At 39.7% G+C, this 18388-nt stretch overlaps 1 protein-coding gene across 4 annotated transcripts in view; it reads left to right on the top strand.

Annotated features, from left to right (window-relative positions):
* Window positions 1-7251: 7251 nt before the first annotated feature.
* Window positions 7252-18388, top strand: part of YWHAZ (tyrosine 3-monooxygenase/tryptophan 5-monooxygenase activation protein zeta) — a 32710-nt gene continuing 21573 nt past the window's right edge. The window contains exons 1-2 of one of the 4 annotated variants that reach the window (XM_077167367.1): window positions 7252-7864; window positions 10873-11177. In XM_077167367.1, coding sequence (XP_077023482.1) covers window positions 10884-11177 — 294 coding nt within the window. In that variant the 5' untranslated portion in view covers window positions 7252-7864; window positions 10873-10883. Of the gene's footprint in view, window positions 7865-7888; window positions 8344-8501; window positions 8706-10872; window positions 11178-18388 lie in introns of those variants that run through there. The other 3 variants (XM_077167370.1, XM_077167369.1, XM_077167368.1) reach the window with 3 other exon arrangements.

Below are 18388 nucleotides of genomic sequence, written 5' to 3'. Positions count from 1 at the left end.
GCAAGAGTCTGGGAGGAATTTCTGCTGACTGCAGTGAAGAAGAAGAAGAAGCTAAACCAAGAAACTTGATCATGTATACTTCATCCTCTGCAAAAGAAGAGCAAATTTGCTAGGAAGTTTAAGCCTTTAAACTGTTATTCAATCAGAATTTACAAATCCCAGAAGGCAAGACAGGAAGTAGAAAACTGCGGGTGGGGGAGGGGAGGGGGAGCGGTGACTGGTTACAAAATGCGATGTAAAAACCCCTGGAATAAAGAACTTGCAGCAAAAGAACTCTAACAGCAGTCTTCAAGTTTGCAGGTTCCCCATTTGTCACAGCTTATTAAAGAATTACAGATAAACTTTTCTCTTGACAACACAAATTTTCTTCATTAAAGACATCTGAAAAATTGGGTCAGGGGAAGATTTTGTCATGGCTGCCCCCCTAGCAGGTAATAAATGTAAGCCTGCTGGATTCTAGAATTTGGGTAAGGGACTGTGTACTTGCACCTTCCAACAACTTTAGATTTGAGCAGGACATTCTATCAGCTTTCAAGAGCATCACAAAGAGAGGCAGAAGAAATTTCATCTGTTAGTACACCCTGAGACTGGAAGGAAGTTTCCTCACTGAATTATAATAGGAAAGCAATCACCACCACAACTTAAGATTTAACAAAATTCATAGTACAAAGAAACAAAACACTATCTGAAGACTCCAAGAAGAGCATATATTATCTGAAAATGAGTTACAGGAAAAGAAAGTCTTAGGAAATGTCTGTTTTGTGTCCCTAAAAGGATACAAGGAGATATGGTGTCTTATCAGAACAGTGATCCAGAAGGGAAGAATTTAAGAAAACTAAAAATTTAACAGCAGAAATAAAAACTTCACTGGAGGTAGGAATCTGCTGATAATCAAATCAGTTGTTTATGAGATAGATTTGAGTTTAGCCTTCCTCAGGCAGCCTTTCTCACCCCTCCATGGACAGTTAGTGCCCACAGCTCAGAGTTCCCAACCCAACTCGCTCACCTTTATTAGCTCTTACCTCACTGCAATTACAATCGCTGTCAGTCTCTCCAGTGTGTGAACTCCTGGAGGGACCATGACTGACTCATCTTTATCCCCATCTAGCTAATCTCTGATCCGTAGACTCTCATTAAGTGTTTGATGGATGCATGAAGTGAGAGCTTAGAGCCAGTTTGGCTTTCTTGTTTTTGCTTTTTTTTTTTTTTTAATCAGCATGCAAAAAACCTAGTCTGTGACAAAAATATCAGAACACAGACTAGAATCTGGAATGTTGGGATAGAGTTGAAAGGTATGGCCTGAAAAGCAATTTTTTTTTTTAAGAAAAACAATGCTAATATAGTAGTCAAAGGAATGAGGATGGTATCTAGTAAATTTTTTAAAAAATGGTAAGTTGCGGTGAGACTATTAGATCTATTTAGAATTTAGTGAGGAAAGCGTAAATTTTCTAATGTCATTCCAGAAGTCAATACTTGAGAATACTTTCCTAACAGCGTTTCATCATGAGATCAGGTCCTTTTTATTTCTTAGTCTCTCACTTTGTTTTTTTGTCCTTTTCTTTTTTTTCTTTCCCATTTTCATTTTTAAAATTTTTACCAGGTGTGCTGATTTGAAATGATGTGTATGTATACCCTAGTAAAGCCATGGTTTAATCCTAATTCCATTTTGTAAAGGCAGCCATTTCTTCTAATCCCTATTCAGTACTGTATGTTTGAAACTGTAATTAGATCATCTCCCTGGAGATGTGATTTAATTGAGTGGTTGTTAAATTGGATTAGGTGAAGGCGTGTCTCCACCCATTTGGGTGGGTCTTGATTAGTTTACTGGAATCTTATAAAAGAGGAAACATTTTGGAGAAAGCTAGATATTCTCAGAGAGCAAAGAATGACATAGCCACGAGAAGCACAGAGTCTACCAGCCAGTGACCTTTGAAGATGAAGAAGGAAAACGCCTCCCGGGGAGCTTCATGAAACAGGAAGTCAGGAGAGAAAGCTAGCAGATGATGCCGTGTTCGCCACATGCCTTTCCAGGTGAGCGAGAAACCCAGACCGTGTTCGCCATGTGCCTTCTCATTTGAGAGAGAAACCCTGAACTTCCTGAATCAAGGTATCTTACCCTGGATGCCTTAGATTGGACATTTCTATAGACTTGTTTTAATTGGGACATTTTCCTGGCGTTAGAACTGTAGACTAACAACTTATTAAATTCCCCTTTTAAAAGCCATTCCATTTCTGGTATATTGCATTCTGGCAGCTAGCAAACTAGAACGCCAGGCTTTGTTGAAGATTTTTGCATCTATATTCATTAGAGAGATTGGTCTGTAGTTTTATTTTTTTGTAATATCTTTGCCTGGTTTTGGTATGAGGGTGATGTTGGCTTCATAGAATGAATTAGGTAGCTTTCCCTCCACTTCAATTTTTTTGAAGAGTTTGAGCAGAGTTGGTACTAATTCTTTCTGGAATGTTTGGTAGAATTCACATGTGAAGCCGTCTGGTCCTGGACTTTTCTTTTTGGGAAGCTTTTGAATGACTGATTCAATTTCTTTACTTGTGATTGGTTTGTTGAGGTCATCTATTTCATCTTGAGTCAAAGTTGGTTGTTCATGCCTTTCTAGGAAGTTGTCCATTTCATCTACATTGTTGTATTTATTGGCATAAAGTTGTTCACAGTATCCTGTTATTACCTCCTTTATTTCTGTGGGGTCAGCAGTTATGTCTCCTCTTCCATTTCTGATCTTATTTATTTGCATCCTCTCTCTTCTTTTTGTCAGTCTTGCTAAGGGCCCATCAATCTTATTGATTTTCTCCTAGAACCAACTTCTGGTTTTATTGATTTTCTCAATTGTTTTCATGTTCTCAATTTCATTTATTTCTGCTCTAATCTTTGTTATTTCTTTCCTTTTGCTTGCTTTGGGGTTAGTTTGCTGTTCTTTCTCCAGTTCTTCCAAGTGGACATTAATTCCTGTATTTTTGCCCTTTCTTCTTTTTTGATATAGGCATTTAGGGCAATAAATTTTCCTCTTAGCACTGCGTTTGCTGCATCCCATAAGTTTTGATATGTTGTGTTTTCATTTTCATTTGCCTCACAATATTTACTGATTTCTCTTGTAATTTCTTCCTTGACCCACTGGTTGTTTAAGAGTGTGTTGTTGAGCCTCCACATATTCGTGAATTTTCTGGTGCTTTGCCTATTATTGATTTCCAACTTCATTCCCTTATGATCTGAGAAAGTGTTTTGTATGATTTCAATTTTTTTAAATTTGTTGAGACTTGCTTTGTGACCCAGCATATGGTCTATCTTTGAGAATGATCCATGAGCACTTGAGAAAAAGGTGTATCCTGCTGTTCTGGGGTGTAATTTCCTATAAATATCTGTTAAGTCTAGCTCATTTATTGTATTATTCAAATTCTCTGTTTCTTTATTGATCCTCTGTCTAGATGTTCTGTCCATTGATGAGAGTGGGGAATTGAAGTCTCCAACTATTATGGTAGATGTGTCTCTTTCCCTTTTCAGTGTTTGCCTCATGTATTTTGGGGCATCTGGTTCGGTGCATAAATATTTATGATTGTTATGTCTTCATGTTGAATTGTTCCTTTTATTAGTACATAGCATCCTTCTTTGTCTCTTTTAACTGTTTTACATTTGAAGTCTAATTTGTTGGATATTAGTATAGTTACTCCTTCTCTTTTCTGGTTGTTATTTGCATGAAATATCTTTTCCCAACTTTTCACTTTCAACCTATGTTTATCTTTGGGTCTAAGATGTGTTTCCTGTAGACAGCATATAGAAGGATCCTGTTTTTTAATCCATTCTGCCAGTCTATGTCTTTTGATTGGGGAGTTCAATCCATTAACATTTAGTGTTATTACTGTTTGGGTAGTACTTTCCTCTCCCATTTTGCCTTTTGTATTTTATATGTCATATCTAATTTTCCTTCTTTCTACACTCTTCTCCACACCTCTCTCTTCTGTCTTTTCATATCTGTCTCTAGTGCTCCCTTTAGTATTTCTTGTAGAACTGGTCTCTTGGTCACAAATTCTGTCAGTGATTTTTTGTCTGAAAATGTTTTAATTTCTCCCTCATTTTTGAAGGACAATTTTGCAGAACACCAGGCTTTGGGCTCACCAATGACATCCACAGAAATTACAACACTAGCTGTTACAACAGATAAACCCCAACTCTCATGAGCTAAGAAAAAAAAAAAAGTTGTCCCTTAATAATTGAGTCCAAAACAATTGGGGCATGCTGGCGTAGGACTTTGTAGACTTTCAGAGACCCAGACTCCTCTCATCTTATGGCCCTACCCTCCTCTAAGGCCTCAGGATACTCTCTATTCAACTGGCAGATCATGGACCCTACAGAGGATCCAACAGGAGCAGTGTTCATGGCCAGGCCCACAAGTGCAGACCATTATTTTGGTCATATTTAGTTAGCGCTCAGTCAGTTGGCCACACCTAATTGCAAGGGAGACTGGGCAATGGGGTCTGGCTGTGAGAAAAATGAGTTTGGTGAACCGCTTCCACAGCAAATACCAGGTTATTCCAATAGGTAATCATAGTCTAGAACTCGATGTGAAGCTCTCTCCTTTCTTAATTCTTGTAATAATCTGACTGAGTGCACATTAGTATATCCAATTTAGTAGCATTAGGTTACATAGTTTTGAATGACAGAACCAAAATTTGTACCCAGTTCTGACTCCAAAGCCTACTGCACCATGATGTATTTCTCCATTGAAATCATAATGTTAAGGTGAAATTATAACCACTGTTGTGATGACACTTAAAGACTATGTAACTGACACATCCTCAGTGGAGTCTATCCTTTCCAGTTGGAGTGCTAGACTTAAACTCTTTCCCATTTAAATATATCGCACAGATCTGAAGAGATCAATTGCAGTCCCCTGTACAGGGAGGGATGGAGCAATATCCCCAGTCTCATTAGTTCTAATAGGCTAACACAAACTTGCATTTCTATCTCACACTTTTAAAAGAAATCTTAAATTTACAGTTTCATTTTATCATTACAATCATTTGAACAGTAGAAATGTCAGATAAACCCATTTACAAATGATTAATAGCTAAGTTACTGAATGATTACTTTGTGCTAGTAATGGAATATATACATGTGTGTATATATATACATAAACTTATTTAATCGGCAACATCACCTAATGAAGTGATTTTATTGCTAGTATTTTATTGATGTGGAAATCAGGGCACAGAGAGGTTAAGCAACTTCACTAAAGTAACAGAGTTGAGTGGTGAAGAAGGTAAAACGGATCAGGCTGCTGGTCAGTCTTCAGTAATTTTCTGAGTTCAAATTCATAAATTCTATTTATTCTGTTCTGCTGTGCCACTATCATTGCCACAGATTATTCCTATTCTTCAAAATACTTTTCACTTGGGGCTTTCATGACCTTCTCTACTATTGATTCTCTGCAGTCTCATTACATCTTTATTCTATGAACAGGTTGGTTTGAGAATGTAAAACCTAACAGCTCTATTGCTTCTCTAAAAAAATGCCTTGCTATTATAAAGCATGAGGCAAAAACCTAAAGTAAATCCATAATTTCCTCTGAAAAAAGAGGCATATATTCTATTTAGGCATATATTTTATATATGAATTTTAAAATATTTTTTACTTAATATCATCCGTCAAATTTCTGATGCCTAGCAAAAAAACTGGAAGCAACTTTAAAAAAAGCTTTTGAAATATTAGTCATTTTAAGTGATTCACTCCCTACAAGTATTTACTTGGAAGCCAAGGAAAAGCGAGTTTAACATTTCAGAAATGAAACCCTAATCGATTTCTTCATCCATTCAGACTATAAATCTGCGCTGATGTGGAAACCTGGGAAAAAATAGAAACACTGAAATTGAACCGGTTACTGGAAAGCTCTTCTCTGTCCACTACTTTACTATCAAAATGTCAGCTATAACTCCAAGCCAAAGGTAACTTGTAGAACAGTTCTGCGGTCCAGACATTTGTATTCATCCTACATAGAAAAGATGAGGTGCTGAAAGAATGAGGATTCATTTGATGTGTCTGCTACTGAGCAGTTCAATCCTCTACAGAACTTGAGGCTGGATTAGCTCACGAAGCTCTTTTCATCAGCTGTGCGTAGAACTGGCTCCTAGTAGGCCTTGTTATCAAGATGCACTACATATTGAAAAGTATCAATGAGGCCCAGACGGAAGTTTATACAAAGGTAGTAGAAAGAATTCCGAGTTCTCTCGCTACAGACTATAAACTGCATGACTTTTACAAATGGTTTTGCAGGTCATCCAAGGATTTGTCTTTCCTTAGGTCTACCCACGTACACGGGGAAATGGCACAGACATTTTGCACTATGAACGTATCTCTTGGAACTTCCTCAAGTTGACTACGTGGAGGCACTACCGTTTTAGTTTGTCATATTGCGAGGCACCTGCAATTTCCACCGCTCTTCTCCTTCCCTCTCTTCCTTGGCTCCTAGTGCCTGCTCTTCACCCTGCCTACGGCTTACTTTCAGTGCTCAGTGGGTCAACCAGAAGCCTGGGAACTACAAAGTCCCTCAAAACTTGCTTCCAGAAGAAAAAAAAGTAATAATCTTTATGTTTTAAATAACTGCAGTATAAGGTCAAAAGAAAGCTTTATTTCTAGCCTATGACAGGCTAATCAAACCTTTTTCTTTCCCTCTCTTCATTTTACGGTCTCCATGGTTGCCTCAAGGCCCTCATGTAAGAAGCGTATCTTTCCCTCTCAATAATTCGTTGGCTTTCTGAAAGCGGAAGTTTCTTAGCAATGCTCACCGCCCGCCTGCTCCGCCCGACCCTGTCCACCTCACCCCCGCCTCCGCGCCCACCCATTGTCCCCTTGCACTGTCACTGCTCGCAGATCCCGAGCTCCCGATTGGAAAACCTCCCCGTCACTCAGTCCACACTCAAGGGCAGGACACTCTCTTCCTAGCCTTAAAAGGTTTAAGGCCACTTTCACCCAGCCATCAGGTAAACGCGCGGCGACGGAAAGGAGGAGGTGAGCGCCCAGGTCGGCCTCGCCCGGCGACGGGAGCAGCAGGGAGGTGGCACACATCACCACCCCTCCCTTACCGTCTCGCCGCACCCTGCACCCCCACCCCATCCCAATCATAATGCTAGGACCGCGGAGCCACTCTCGTAATTCAGCTCCCGGACAGCCCAAGGGGCAGTTACTACCGCGCAGGGCGGAGGGCGGGGCGGACTAGGCAGTGGGGAGGGGTGGGAGGGAGGTAAAAGGTCCCGGATGTTGCTGAACCCGGGCTCCTTTTAGAGGGAGTGACCGGCGCAGGCGCAGAGGGACCGAAAGACAAGCTAAGGTGGGGGTGGGGAGGAATTTCCCTCTCGCTGGTTTAGAAGAAGAGTGAGCCGTAGGAGGTTGCGGGGGAACTGAGGAAGAGTATCTGAGATCCAGGGGGAAGGGGAAATAGGGGATAGTGGTGAGCAGGAGAGAAAAGAAGCCTCCAGTCCAGGCGCATTTGGGACGAGACGAGAGAAATTGGAAGCTGAGGGAAGGGAGGAGTGTAGGTTAGCGGGAGAGGACGCGCGCTTCTCCGCGCACACCCTTCTAGCGCGCCCGCCTGCCCTCCCCGCCCGCACTAGGGAGCGGCGGTTGCGCTGGGCCCTCAGGGCTGTGGGCACCAATCAACGGTTGCCATAGCAGCGTTTGACGTCATCGTGCGTGTGGTGCCCCTGCTGCCGGGGCTGGTGATTGGAGGAAACCCCGTGTCTGCGGAGCGGCTGTAGCCTGTGAGCAGCAAGATCCAGGGACAGAGTCTCAGCCTCGTCGCTGCCGCCGCCCAGAGACTGCTGAGCCCCGTTTGTCCGCTGCCACCTACTCCGGACACAGGTAAGGGACTCGGCCGTCGCCGCGTCGCCCCACTCTTTCTTGGCCCAGACCTGCATTCCGAAAGCGTGGGAGTCCTTCCTACTCTACAGCCCCTCACCCCGGGTCGTCCGGCGGTAGCAGCGCTGGGCTGAGGCGGAGTCTCCTCAGACGGAGACGGGCGGCGGCTTCTCTTCCGCTGGACTCGGGCGGGCAGCTTGCAGCTGCCTCTGGCTACTTGCTTCCGGATCAGCGACCTGGCGGGTATAGGCTAGCTTCCCACTTTCCCATTCCCCGGGGGGTGGAAAACGCGCCCACACGCGAGATCCCGAGGGACCCACCCGGTCGCTGGACCCTCGGGGTGGGCGAGTTATCGCAGAGGCATCACTGTCCCGGATCCGTTTCCACCCCTCGTCCCTGTGTTCTCCAAATCCGCAGTCCTCCTTGTCCCCCCTTCCTCCCGAGATAATGACTCGGCGGCTGCGGGCATTGCGGTGGCACAGGTGAGGGCGCCCCCTCCCCTCCCCTCCCCTCCCTCTCCCGCTCCCCTGCTTGCCTCTCCTCCCCCTCCCCTGCTCTTTTCTCCTCCTCCCCCTCTCCTTTCCCCCTCCCTTCCTCCTCGGCGCAGCCTCCGCGCTCGGCGCTGCGGCTGCGGGACCCAACCCTCCCCCACCCCTGGAGGCGGTGGCGCGGCGGGGAGGGGCCGGGGGCCGCAGCGCAGCTCCGGGGGAGGGAGAAGGCCTGAGCCGAGGCCTTGCCCGTTGCTGCCAGCCAGGTATTGCTGGGCGAGACCGCGCCTCTAGGGCCGAGAGTGAGCGGACCTTGGGCCTGAGGGCTCGGGGTGGGGCTCGCCTGGCACCTAGAGGTGAGTTTCCGGGGCTCACCGGTGGGAGGAAGGACTTGAATTTTCCCGGTGGGGGTGGGGCTTTACTTGTGAATGGATGGGGGGAGGTTCTAAAGGGGGCTCCGAAACCAAGTGGGGGTGGGGATGAGGAAGACGGGTCGCGGCCTCACGCCTTTCTTCCGGATGGACTAGAAGTAGAGGGGCCTTGCTTTCGTTTTTAGATGAATATCCTGCTTTTCAAGGCGGATAAGCCAGAGCCTAACAGCGGGTGGTGGCTCGGCTCGGCTGGGTGTGGTTCTCTTCCCCTCCCCCACCTGCTGCAGCTGTTGGGTCCTTATAGACTAAATGGCACCCGCGGGGTCCAGTGGGCGAGAGGACGCCGAGAGTGGGATGTGTCCGCGGCCCGGGTCGGAAGGGTTCCGCTTCTGCGGGCGGTGTCCCCGGCCTCAGGGAGGGCGACAGGCCTCCCCTCCCTTTTGCTGGGAGTGCGGTGGGTGGTGTTAACGCTGAGCTGTAGGTTGGGCTCCTTGACACAGATCCGCCATGACAAAGAGGGAGCGTCGGGGACTAGTGAGGAGGCACAAGCTTGGGCGGAGCCAAGGAAGAGGGTGGGCGGCGGCGGGTAGCGCGGACGGAAGGATTTCCACTTTATAGGCACGGTCTACCCGTTTTCGTTTCACCCAGTCTAGAAGTCCTAAGTCGGTTAAGGGTTAAATGGGTGCGGCGCGTTCTCTCTGCACTGTAGAGGCGAGGTCTTGGGGAATTCAATTTCAGCAAGAAGTCTAATCCATTTCCCCTTGTGTTGGAGGAAAAAGGCCTTTGTGCTGGTTTAAGATAAATTTTCGTTAGAAGCGGCATTAACCAGTGAGTGTTCTGAGTTCCAAGGGAAAAAATCTAATTTCCAGAGTCGGGGGAAAATAAGCAACCATGAATTTTAAAGTTTATCACATAAGGATATCTCAGCAGGATGATTACTTGTTTAAGTATTGGGGTCCTGCTCTGATTTTGACGGGAGGAATAGTATTGTGGATTTCCTTGGGAAGATAAAGGATATAATATTGGGAAATCAATTCCCATGTTGGGTGACAATGGTTCTTGTGTTCCACCTTTCAATTTGACAGTGCACTTCAGGTTGTACGTTTTTCGTTAAAATTGTTGGTATCTTTCTGTATTGTTTAACAGATTCAAAATGTATTCCCTTAAAAGTGTAGGAGAGATATGTGGAGAAGTCCTAGGGAGCTTGAAATGAAGGAGTTGGATGGGAAGTCGTGGTAAAAGGATAGCTTGAGTGATAACATTCAATTAAACTGTGTCTACTAGAAATGCAGGCAGTATTCTACATTTAAACTGGAACAGTGACATTGCAAACACTTGTAGATAGTGTGCTTCCAGTATAACATTTTTGTGTTCACAAATGTGTAAGAGTTGAAGTTCCAGGACTGGTGAATATATTTTATAAACGTGTATGTAAGTAACAACACAGGGTAGATGAGGCCCTAGGGTCAGTTAGATATTGATCATTGATGGTTGTGTTTGACATTGAGTACCTGAGAACAATGAATTTGGTCGTTTTTCCTAGAAATTTTCTTAGCTGACAAGTTTTTTAAGGTCCAGTAAAGTTGGGGTGAAGGTATTACCAACTAAAATTTAAGCTAAAACACTCCTGACAAGAAGTAGGTATTATGAAAGTAAAAAGATGTGAATTACATTAAAGTGAATCATGATTCTGGGAGTATGATAGAAATTGTAACATTCTTTGTAGACATTATATTCACCAAAGGATGAAAAGCTGCTTAATTTTGGATCACTAGTGATGTTGAAACTAGAGTTGAGCTTCTGGACAAGCAAGATAAGGGGTGGTTTTTCAGGCAGCCCCTTGACCAAATGTGTTTTGACCTTATGTGAAATTAAGATCTTCTAAACAAAGTTGAGGTAATGCAATTTTAGTTTTGTGAAACTGATGTTAATGTCCTGAAGGCTTTAAATTAACCTCGTTGGTTATGGCTTTTTTTTTTTTTTCTTATTCTGATCTCCTTTTGTGAGACTGCATTTTATTTCCTCATGTGACTATCTTCAATAGACAAGTAGGTTTGAGGTATTAATATAGCTTTATACAACCGGTATAATTTTGAGTCTTTCTATTTTGTTGGAAAAAAATATCTAAATGGTACTTTTTTTTCTTCTGCAGAACATCCAGTCATGGATAAAAATGAGCTGGTGCAGAAGGCCAAACTGGCCGAGCAGGCTGAGCGATATGATGACATGGCAGCCTGCATGAAGTCTGTAACTGAGCAAGGAGCTGAATTATCCAATGAGGAGAGGAATCTTCTCTCTGTTGCTTATAAAAATGTTGTAGGAGCTCGTAGGTCATCTTGGAGGGTCGTCTCAAGTATTGAGCAAAAGACGGAAGGTGCTGAGAAAAAACAGCAGATGGCTCGTGAATACAGAGAGAAAATTGAGACCGAGTTGAGAGATATCTGCAATGATGTACTGGTGAGAAACATTGTTTAGCTTCATTATAATATAGGGTTGCTATAATGGGTATGAGTTACACTACTCTTAACTTTTTCTTTCTCTAATTTTTTTTTTCTTTTTAAAAGCTGGGTGTTCTAAATTTAGAAGTCTTCAGGATGTCATAACTAAAAGATATTAAAACTGTTCTAGATAAGATTGTATGAAAGCAACAATGATCACCAGTTCGATTTGGCTAAAAATAAGAGGCTGGCAATCTTTTGTACAAATTGAAAAGATAAACTGGTAATGTTACCATTTCTGGTATTATTTGTAGTAGTTCTAGAGCTAATTTTCATAGATGTACATTTGTGGACCCAGGAATTTGACTTAATCTTGTTTTATGTAAGAGAAATGTAATAGATTGATTATGGGCATAGTACTCCTCCCTGGATCAGCCACTATAATGTTAATGTAATGAGTCAGCCATACAGAAAACTGACTTCACCACTTCACTGTTTTACCTCTGCAAGTCTGAGTATTGGAAGTCAACTTTGAACAGCCAGCCATGATAAAAAGAAGTTTAAAAGAATTAAACATTATATATTGGTTTATTGTAATCTGATTTCTTACAAATGATCACTTTCTCATCCAGAGAAATTTAGATTTGAGGATAACTGATAGCAGATCCAACTGCACTTGTTCATAGAACTACCATTATAAGCAGTGTAGGATTATTTCTGATGTGGTTGTGAGTCTGGGTGGTTTTTTTTTTTTAAGCTGTGATGATTTTTATTCCAATTACTAATGGAATTGTTTTAGTGCCTAAATTATATTTTTCCTAAGTGATGTTTTCTTCAGGCTTTTTTTTTTTCGTAATTAATGTGAGTTCGCAGTGGTAAAGTTTCATGTGGCATCTTCTTGGAAGCTTTATTCAAAAAAATTTCTTAAGATGAGAAAAAATTCCATGCTCTTATTGAGGCAGACAGATGAGAATGACATTGGGAATGACAGATGCTTATTTTTTGGTTTACTAGGGTAATAAGATAATGTCTAAAATTTGACAGTGAGCTATTTTTTTCTACAGTAAAAAAATGTGGCTTTTTTGCTCTCTTGTACTAACTCATATCTGTTATACTGAATTTTGTTACATTTGGTGTTTTATTATACTTGATAGGCCAAATAATTTTTATTTTGGATTCAAAGGATTTATTACAAATCATAATTTCTCTTAAGACAAAAGTTAACTTCAGAGATAAAAGGGGATGTGGTAACATTTGCTCTGCTAACAAGCTGTTTTGTGATTCCAGGTAGGTATTTGCATGTTTTCCATGCACAAAGTATAAAAGGTCCTGTCAATGTGAGGATTTTTCTAGGAAAAAGACCAAGACCATAGCAATTTTACCTGTGCTTTCTTTTGGTTTCCTTACTAAAGAAAAACCAAATTTCCTTACTAACCAAATTCTATTGTGTAGAATCAGTGGATGGTAACTGTTGATATGATTATTAAGAGAATTTATGTTGGTCACTACCCATGTTCACCTTCAGAATAGCACTGGCTTTTCATAAAGGCTAAATGAAATTTCCACTTCGAAAGTTTAAAACATGGAAGTCTAATTGTTTACCATGCAAAATGCTTAGGAAATTCTAACAAGATTGTGCTTCCAGCCTTGGACTTTTCAAGAGTAAGGTTCTGTTGGTGGTCTTTGCATGACTCATACCTCCTAACATGTAGATGTTCGTGTTGTTTAAATGAATGTGCGGAAAGGTTTTGTGGGAAGAGAAGAGGATAGTAGAAGTAGGCCAACAGCACTGGTAATTTGGGAAAATAGATAAAATGGGCTTCTTTTCCTACCATGTTTTTTAAGAGGGCATGGTGACTCTGGAAACATCTTGTATAAAATTCCCTTTCTCCTTTCTACTAAAACAAAATGATAAAGTGTAGCAGTACTGGTATTTCTTCTTTAGAAAAAAGTTTTCAATCTTTCAAACCATTTGCTTTAGGATTAGTGAAGTGTTAATGTGCTTTAATTTGCTTACATTTTAAGGTCTTAATTACATGATGAAAAAGATCATTTTTTATTACTCTGATTTTTCCTAAACTTTGACTTGTGGAATTAATGTTATTGGCTGGTGACATCAGTGATGACCCAGATTATGTTTTATTGAGCCATCTGTATCGTAATATCTAAGAAATATCATCTTCCCATAAAAGCAGCCCACCTCCAGAGATGATGTTTTTCTGAAGAGCTGTTTAGTAGCCCATTCTTGTTAACATGTATCAAGTGTTTGTTTAATATATACCATTTAATAAACATACAGAACAGAGACTATTACCTTTAAAGAGTTATAAGCCATTAACATGGAAAATGGTCACTGGTACATTCTTTATAATGAGGATTTTTCATTGCACAAAAGAACTTGGTGTTCTTCCTTTTTTCGTTCTGTTAATTTGAGATTGATGTGCATGTACCCATGTAATCTGTCTTTCCTGCCAAATGCTTAAACCATAAGTATTATAGTAGTAGAAAAGAGGGGAGGTTGGGGAGGTCCCTAACACCTCTTCTGCATAGTCAGACAGACATGTAGCCAAAAATCGGGTAATTTTTGTCTTGTACATGATAATGAAGTGAGGAATTGCATACTAGAAAACGTAATTCAAACTCAGAGAAATATCCCATGTTAAAAAGACCTCTAGGTTCAGTAAAACCGTTTTTTTTTTTTTTTTTTTTTTTTTTACCATTTAATAGCTGCATGGCCTGAAGAAGTCCACTTGTTCCCTGTGGCGACCCCCGAGGGATTGCAAATCAGTTAAAGCACTTTGACTACCTTGTTTTCCCCTTCTGTTTGTATCAGCTTTTGGGTTGTTTAAAAGCAAAAGACAACAGTATAAGCCTTTTGCAGATAGGACAGGCTCTCTTAACTCAAGAGTCTGTGAATAGGATTCAGAAGATCCAAGAAGACTTTAAAATTGTGCATGTGTGTGTTTCTGGGGCAGACCGTCTGTGTACCCACTCATCATCAAAGTTTCAAAGGATTCATTAAAAAATTTGAAAGCTACTGGTATAGGACAAAGAATGTCTTTTCTTATCAGAGGTATGAGAGGAAGCAGTAAATAGTGTGTCCAACATCTGTAACGGTTGGCAACAGTAGTTGAGTAATCATAATAGTGATTTACCTAACTTGACTGAGTTCCATTGTAGAATGCCATTCTACATCTTTATTTGCCCAGGGCGATCTAAGATGTGGTTGCTGGGTACTGATTTTTATCTCTAGCCCACAGAACCTATCATTAAACAGAGAGCAAGCTAGGAAACCAGACAGCTTTTGTTTTGGGTCCTCCCTAGTCTGAATAAATTAAGATGTGCCGTGGGCTTTAAAAACTGCTATATTGCGGTATGGACAGATAAGTAAAACATAAGGATTAAAAAATAAATAATAGGGGGAGCAAATGTTAAAATGTATGTATATATGTGTATATTGGATAGATGAAAATACCTAGTGGTCAATGAGAGGAGATGGGGTAAGGGGTATGGTGTGTATGAGTTTTTTCTTTTTATTTCTTTTTCTGGAGTGATGCATGTGTTCTAAAAAATGATCATGGTGATGAATATACAACTATGTGGTGAAATTGTGAGCCATTGATTGTACGTGGTAGGTGTACATGGAATGTTTGTATGCTAAAAATGTATATGCTTGTTCATGGCTTTATCAATAAAAATTTTTAAAAAAACAGAAGAAAACTGCTATATTGACTTAGTTTTAAGCTGAGAATCACTGTGCAGTGATTGGAACAAGGGCTTCTCAGAAGAATTTGCAGTGTCACACCCATCTTAACTTCTTTATAGATATATATTTAGGTATTTTTTCCAAATGTAGCTTTCAGTATATTTCACAAGTATGAACAACTTCTGTAACATTGTAGATATCTACAAATCCCTTCCAAAAATATATAAATTGGGCATTTGATAATAAAGTTCAGTAGTCTTTTTAAAGAAAGAGTTTCACAGTAAGCGGTAAGTAGTGCACCCAGTGAGGTATTTTGTACATTTGGGAGATCTGAGGTATATGAAGTGGAAATGAAGAAAATGTAGGGAGGGTGGTGGGAAGGTAGGTATTTGATTGGGAAGGGAAAGAATAACCAACAATTTGATCAGGAACAACAGGTTACCTTTCTGGTCCTGCCTGTTCTATAAGAGTTGTAGATGATATGGAGGAATTTAGTGATGAGGTGAGGTGTGAAGATACTTAAAAGTGAACTAAGAGGAAAGATGATTAAAATTGAAATTAGAGTGAAAATCCTAAGAAAAGTCTCAAAGTATAAGAACACACACACATGAAATAATGATCCAATTGTTTTAATCTACCAGAAAAGAGAAGAAATTCTATTCAGCTCTCACAGAGGTATTTGAATTAGAAACAGAGGGGAACAAACTACCTTAGAGTTGTGATAGCTTAGAGTAATTTTTCTTTTCATTTTGTCTTTTAAGAACAGCCATTTGCTTAGTAAAGAAATCCTGTTGACACCTCAATAATGGTACAGGTAAATTAAACATGCTTGCTTTAAACATTTTTAAAAAATTAAAATATTGATGTGTGCATTCATTTGCCAGTTTTTATGTGGGGCCAAGACCTTTTCATTGTCTATAGTTCTACAGCTTGGAAATAATTTGTCATCTTGCATAAACCACAGCTGTCTGCATCCTTTACAAAAAGCAGGTTTTTTTTGTTTCTGTGATGGAGTGAGAATTTAAATGATTGATAAGCAATCAGTTCAGAATTCTTTTAGTTATGTACAGTTTTTTATTTTTTTACGCTTTATAAGTTCATGTGCTACAAGTGATTTTTCTTTTCTGTTTTTTTTTTTAGTGGCTCTGCTTTAACACTAGTCTTTCTAAAGCATTCCATTTAGTTTTCAGATGAACACATCTTTTCACACTTGTATTTCATTGAGGAATATAAAAACATTTTAAGTAATTACAGCCAGTATAATGGCATAGTTTTAGAAACAGACATCAGTAAGCATGGAGCTCTGCTGATGGAAACAGAAGGGCATTCCAGAGAGAGTAGCTCAAAATCTACTAGCTACAAGCATTTAGCCTCATCAAGAGCATTTTTTTTTTAACGTAGAAATAAAGAACCTACTGTAAACCAGCTGTTAGTTAAGTGGAATTTGGTTAATCCAGCAAATTAAGTGAAGGGTCTGTAAGGGAGATATTACAAGCTTTTTGTATTGGGAATCTTGATGCAGTTAAAACTTTTTGAATAATTTTGCAAAGATGAAACTACAAGGAGAGATGTGTACTGGTTAGATTGTTAAGGGCCAGTTATTATATGATATATATTAAATGCTAAAAATGGGAGACTTTAAAGGACATGAAAAACATTTCAAGTGAAGAAATTGACACCAAGTTTTCCGCCTTAGAATGTCGGTTGGTAGACAGAATATTTCTGTTTTATAAAGAAAATCAGCTTTTATGATTTGACAATTATTTTGAACATTTGGTCTGAGAAATCTATTTCTGTTCTTTGGATTAATTTTCTTAATGTTAGACTAGATTCTCAAGTGGGACCCTGCATCATAATTTGTTCGTCATTGTTTGTACATTAGTCTTATTTTTGTTCAGAATTGAGTTTAGCTTCTGGGGCAGCTTTAACCTATAAAAGATTTATGAGTTTTACCCATGAATAAATATTTAATACTTACATGATTATCTGTGAAGTGCTTTGCGCAGATAAAGAGAGCCCAGTATAGGAAATAGTTCTGCCTTTATAATATATATTACAAGTATGTATACATATATAAACATTATAATATTAATATTTACAGTATTAAATGTCTTTAGTACACATTATTTTAAAAGTGTGTGTAATAAGTGAGAAGTAAATTTTAAAAATTCAAAATATGGGTGTTCTAGTGTCAGCTAAGATTAAAAACTTATGTGGTAAAGATTATACACTTCTCCGTCAGTGGTCTCATATTCTAGGAAGAAACCTTTGGCACTATGCTAACAGATTAGAAATGAGTATACTTTGTTGTTTTAGGCTAAAACAAAGTATTTAAGGTACTTTTATTTTTTAATGATTCCCAGCTTCTACTGAATTTTCCCAGTAATTCACTTTTTTCAAGTATTGGTTTTGATCTTGTCAGGTGAGAAATCTACTTGTAGATAACTACAAATGTCCAGCCATTGAAACTGAGTTTAATCTGAATCAGTATCAAGCATTTTTTTCTCTTTTTTTTCCATGAGGCTTATTTGTCTGCATTTTATAAAGGAATGGTTTCTGGAGAGATTCTGTTATTCAGATTTTTTTCTGTGCCTTGTGATTCCTAAGTGGTAATAATAAAAACTTCTAGTCTGTTGGGATTCTAATAAATATTTGAATTGTTTTCCAGAATTCCTGTGATCCTTATTGTGATTTCATTCTGGTTCCCAGTTGTTCTTTATTATGATAGCTTTACTTTATTGAAAACAAACACTAAAGTTTTTAAGGATTTAGAACTGCTATCATTTTCAGTATGCCCAAAATGAGAGTTCATCTTCCTTTTGAAACTACCTGTCCTAATTACCTCATTTTAGCACATATTCTAGGCTTAAATCTTAGGGTCAGTTATGCCTTTTTTTTTTTTTTTTTTTTTTTTTTGGGACTTCATTTTCTGATTGCAAGCTGTTATTGCTGTGTTGCCTAGGTCATGGTTCTCAGCCTTTTACATTCATTTGTTATGATTTATCCCTGGGTAGTATTTGCCACTGTACTAGCAGTAATTTTGCCCTTACTTCCTACTCAGAGAAGAACATTGACAAGTAAGTGATACTGTAAGGATAAACTTGATCTAATTAGAATGGACAACAGCTCAATTATAAGCCTTTTTACTGCTACTGGTGGTCTTTCACTTGGGTTTGCTACCTTTATTTAAATTCTATACACCATACAGTTCTTATCATAATAAAAAACAGTGCTTTCCTTTTGTCCATCTATTTGATCCTTGCCAAAAAAGTATTAGAGCCTAATACTTTGGTCATCTCACTATCCCTGGTGCCAGCCATTGCTAATTTCCATCTTTATGTCCTCAGGGTTTCTGCTACTTTATTCTGATTTAGTGTATGTTTATCTTGATATTGAAGTTATTTTCATCTTCAGCAGTTTGGCTACATCCGTTCATTTTCCTTGGAAACAGAACCATTGATGATTGTGGTATTTCACTTGTGAAGTACAGTTAAGAAATATGATGTGTTTAATATTTTTTGGTG

Source organism: Tamandua tetradactyla, chromosome 6, assembly GCF_023851605.1.
Source record: "Tamandua tetradactyla isolate mTamTet1 chromosome 6, mTamTet1.pri, whole genome shotgun sequence".
NCBI classification, from domain to species: Eukaryota; Metazoa; Chordata; class Mammalia; order Pilosa; family Myrmecophagidae; genus Tamandua; species Tamandua tetradactyla.
The sequence above is the reverse complement of the archived record's forward strand: the minus strand, read 5'-3'. Positions and strand labels throughout refer to the sequence as shown.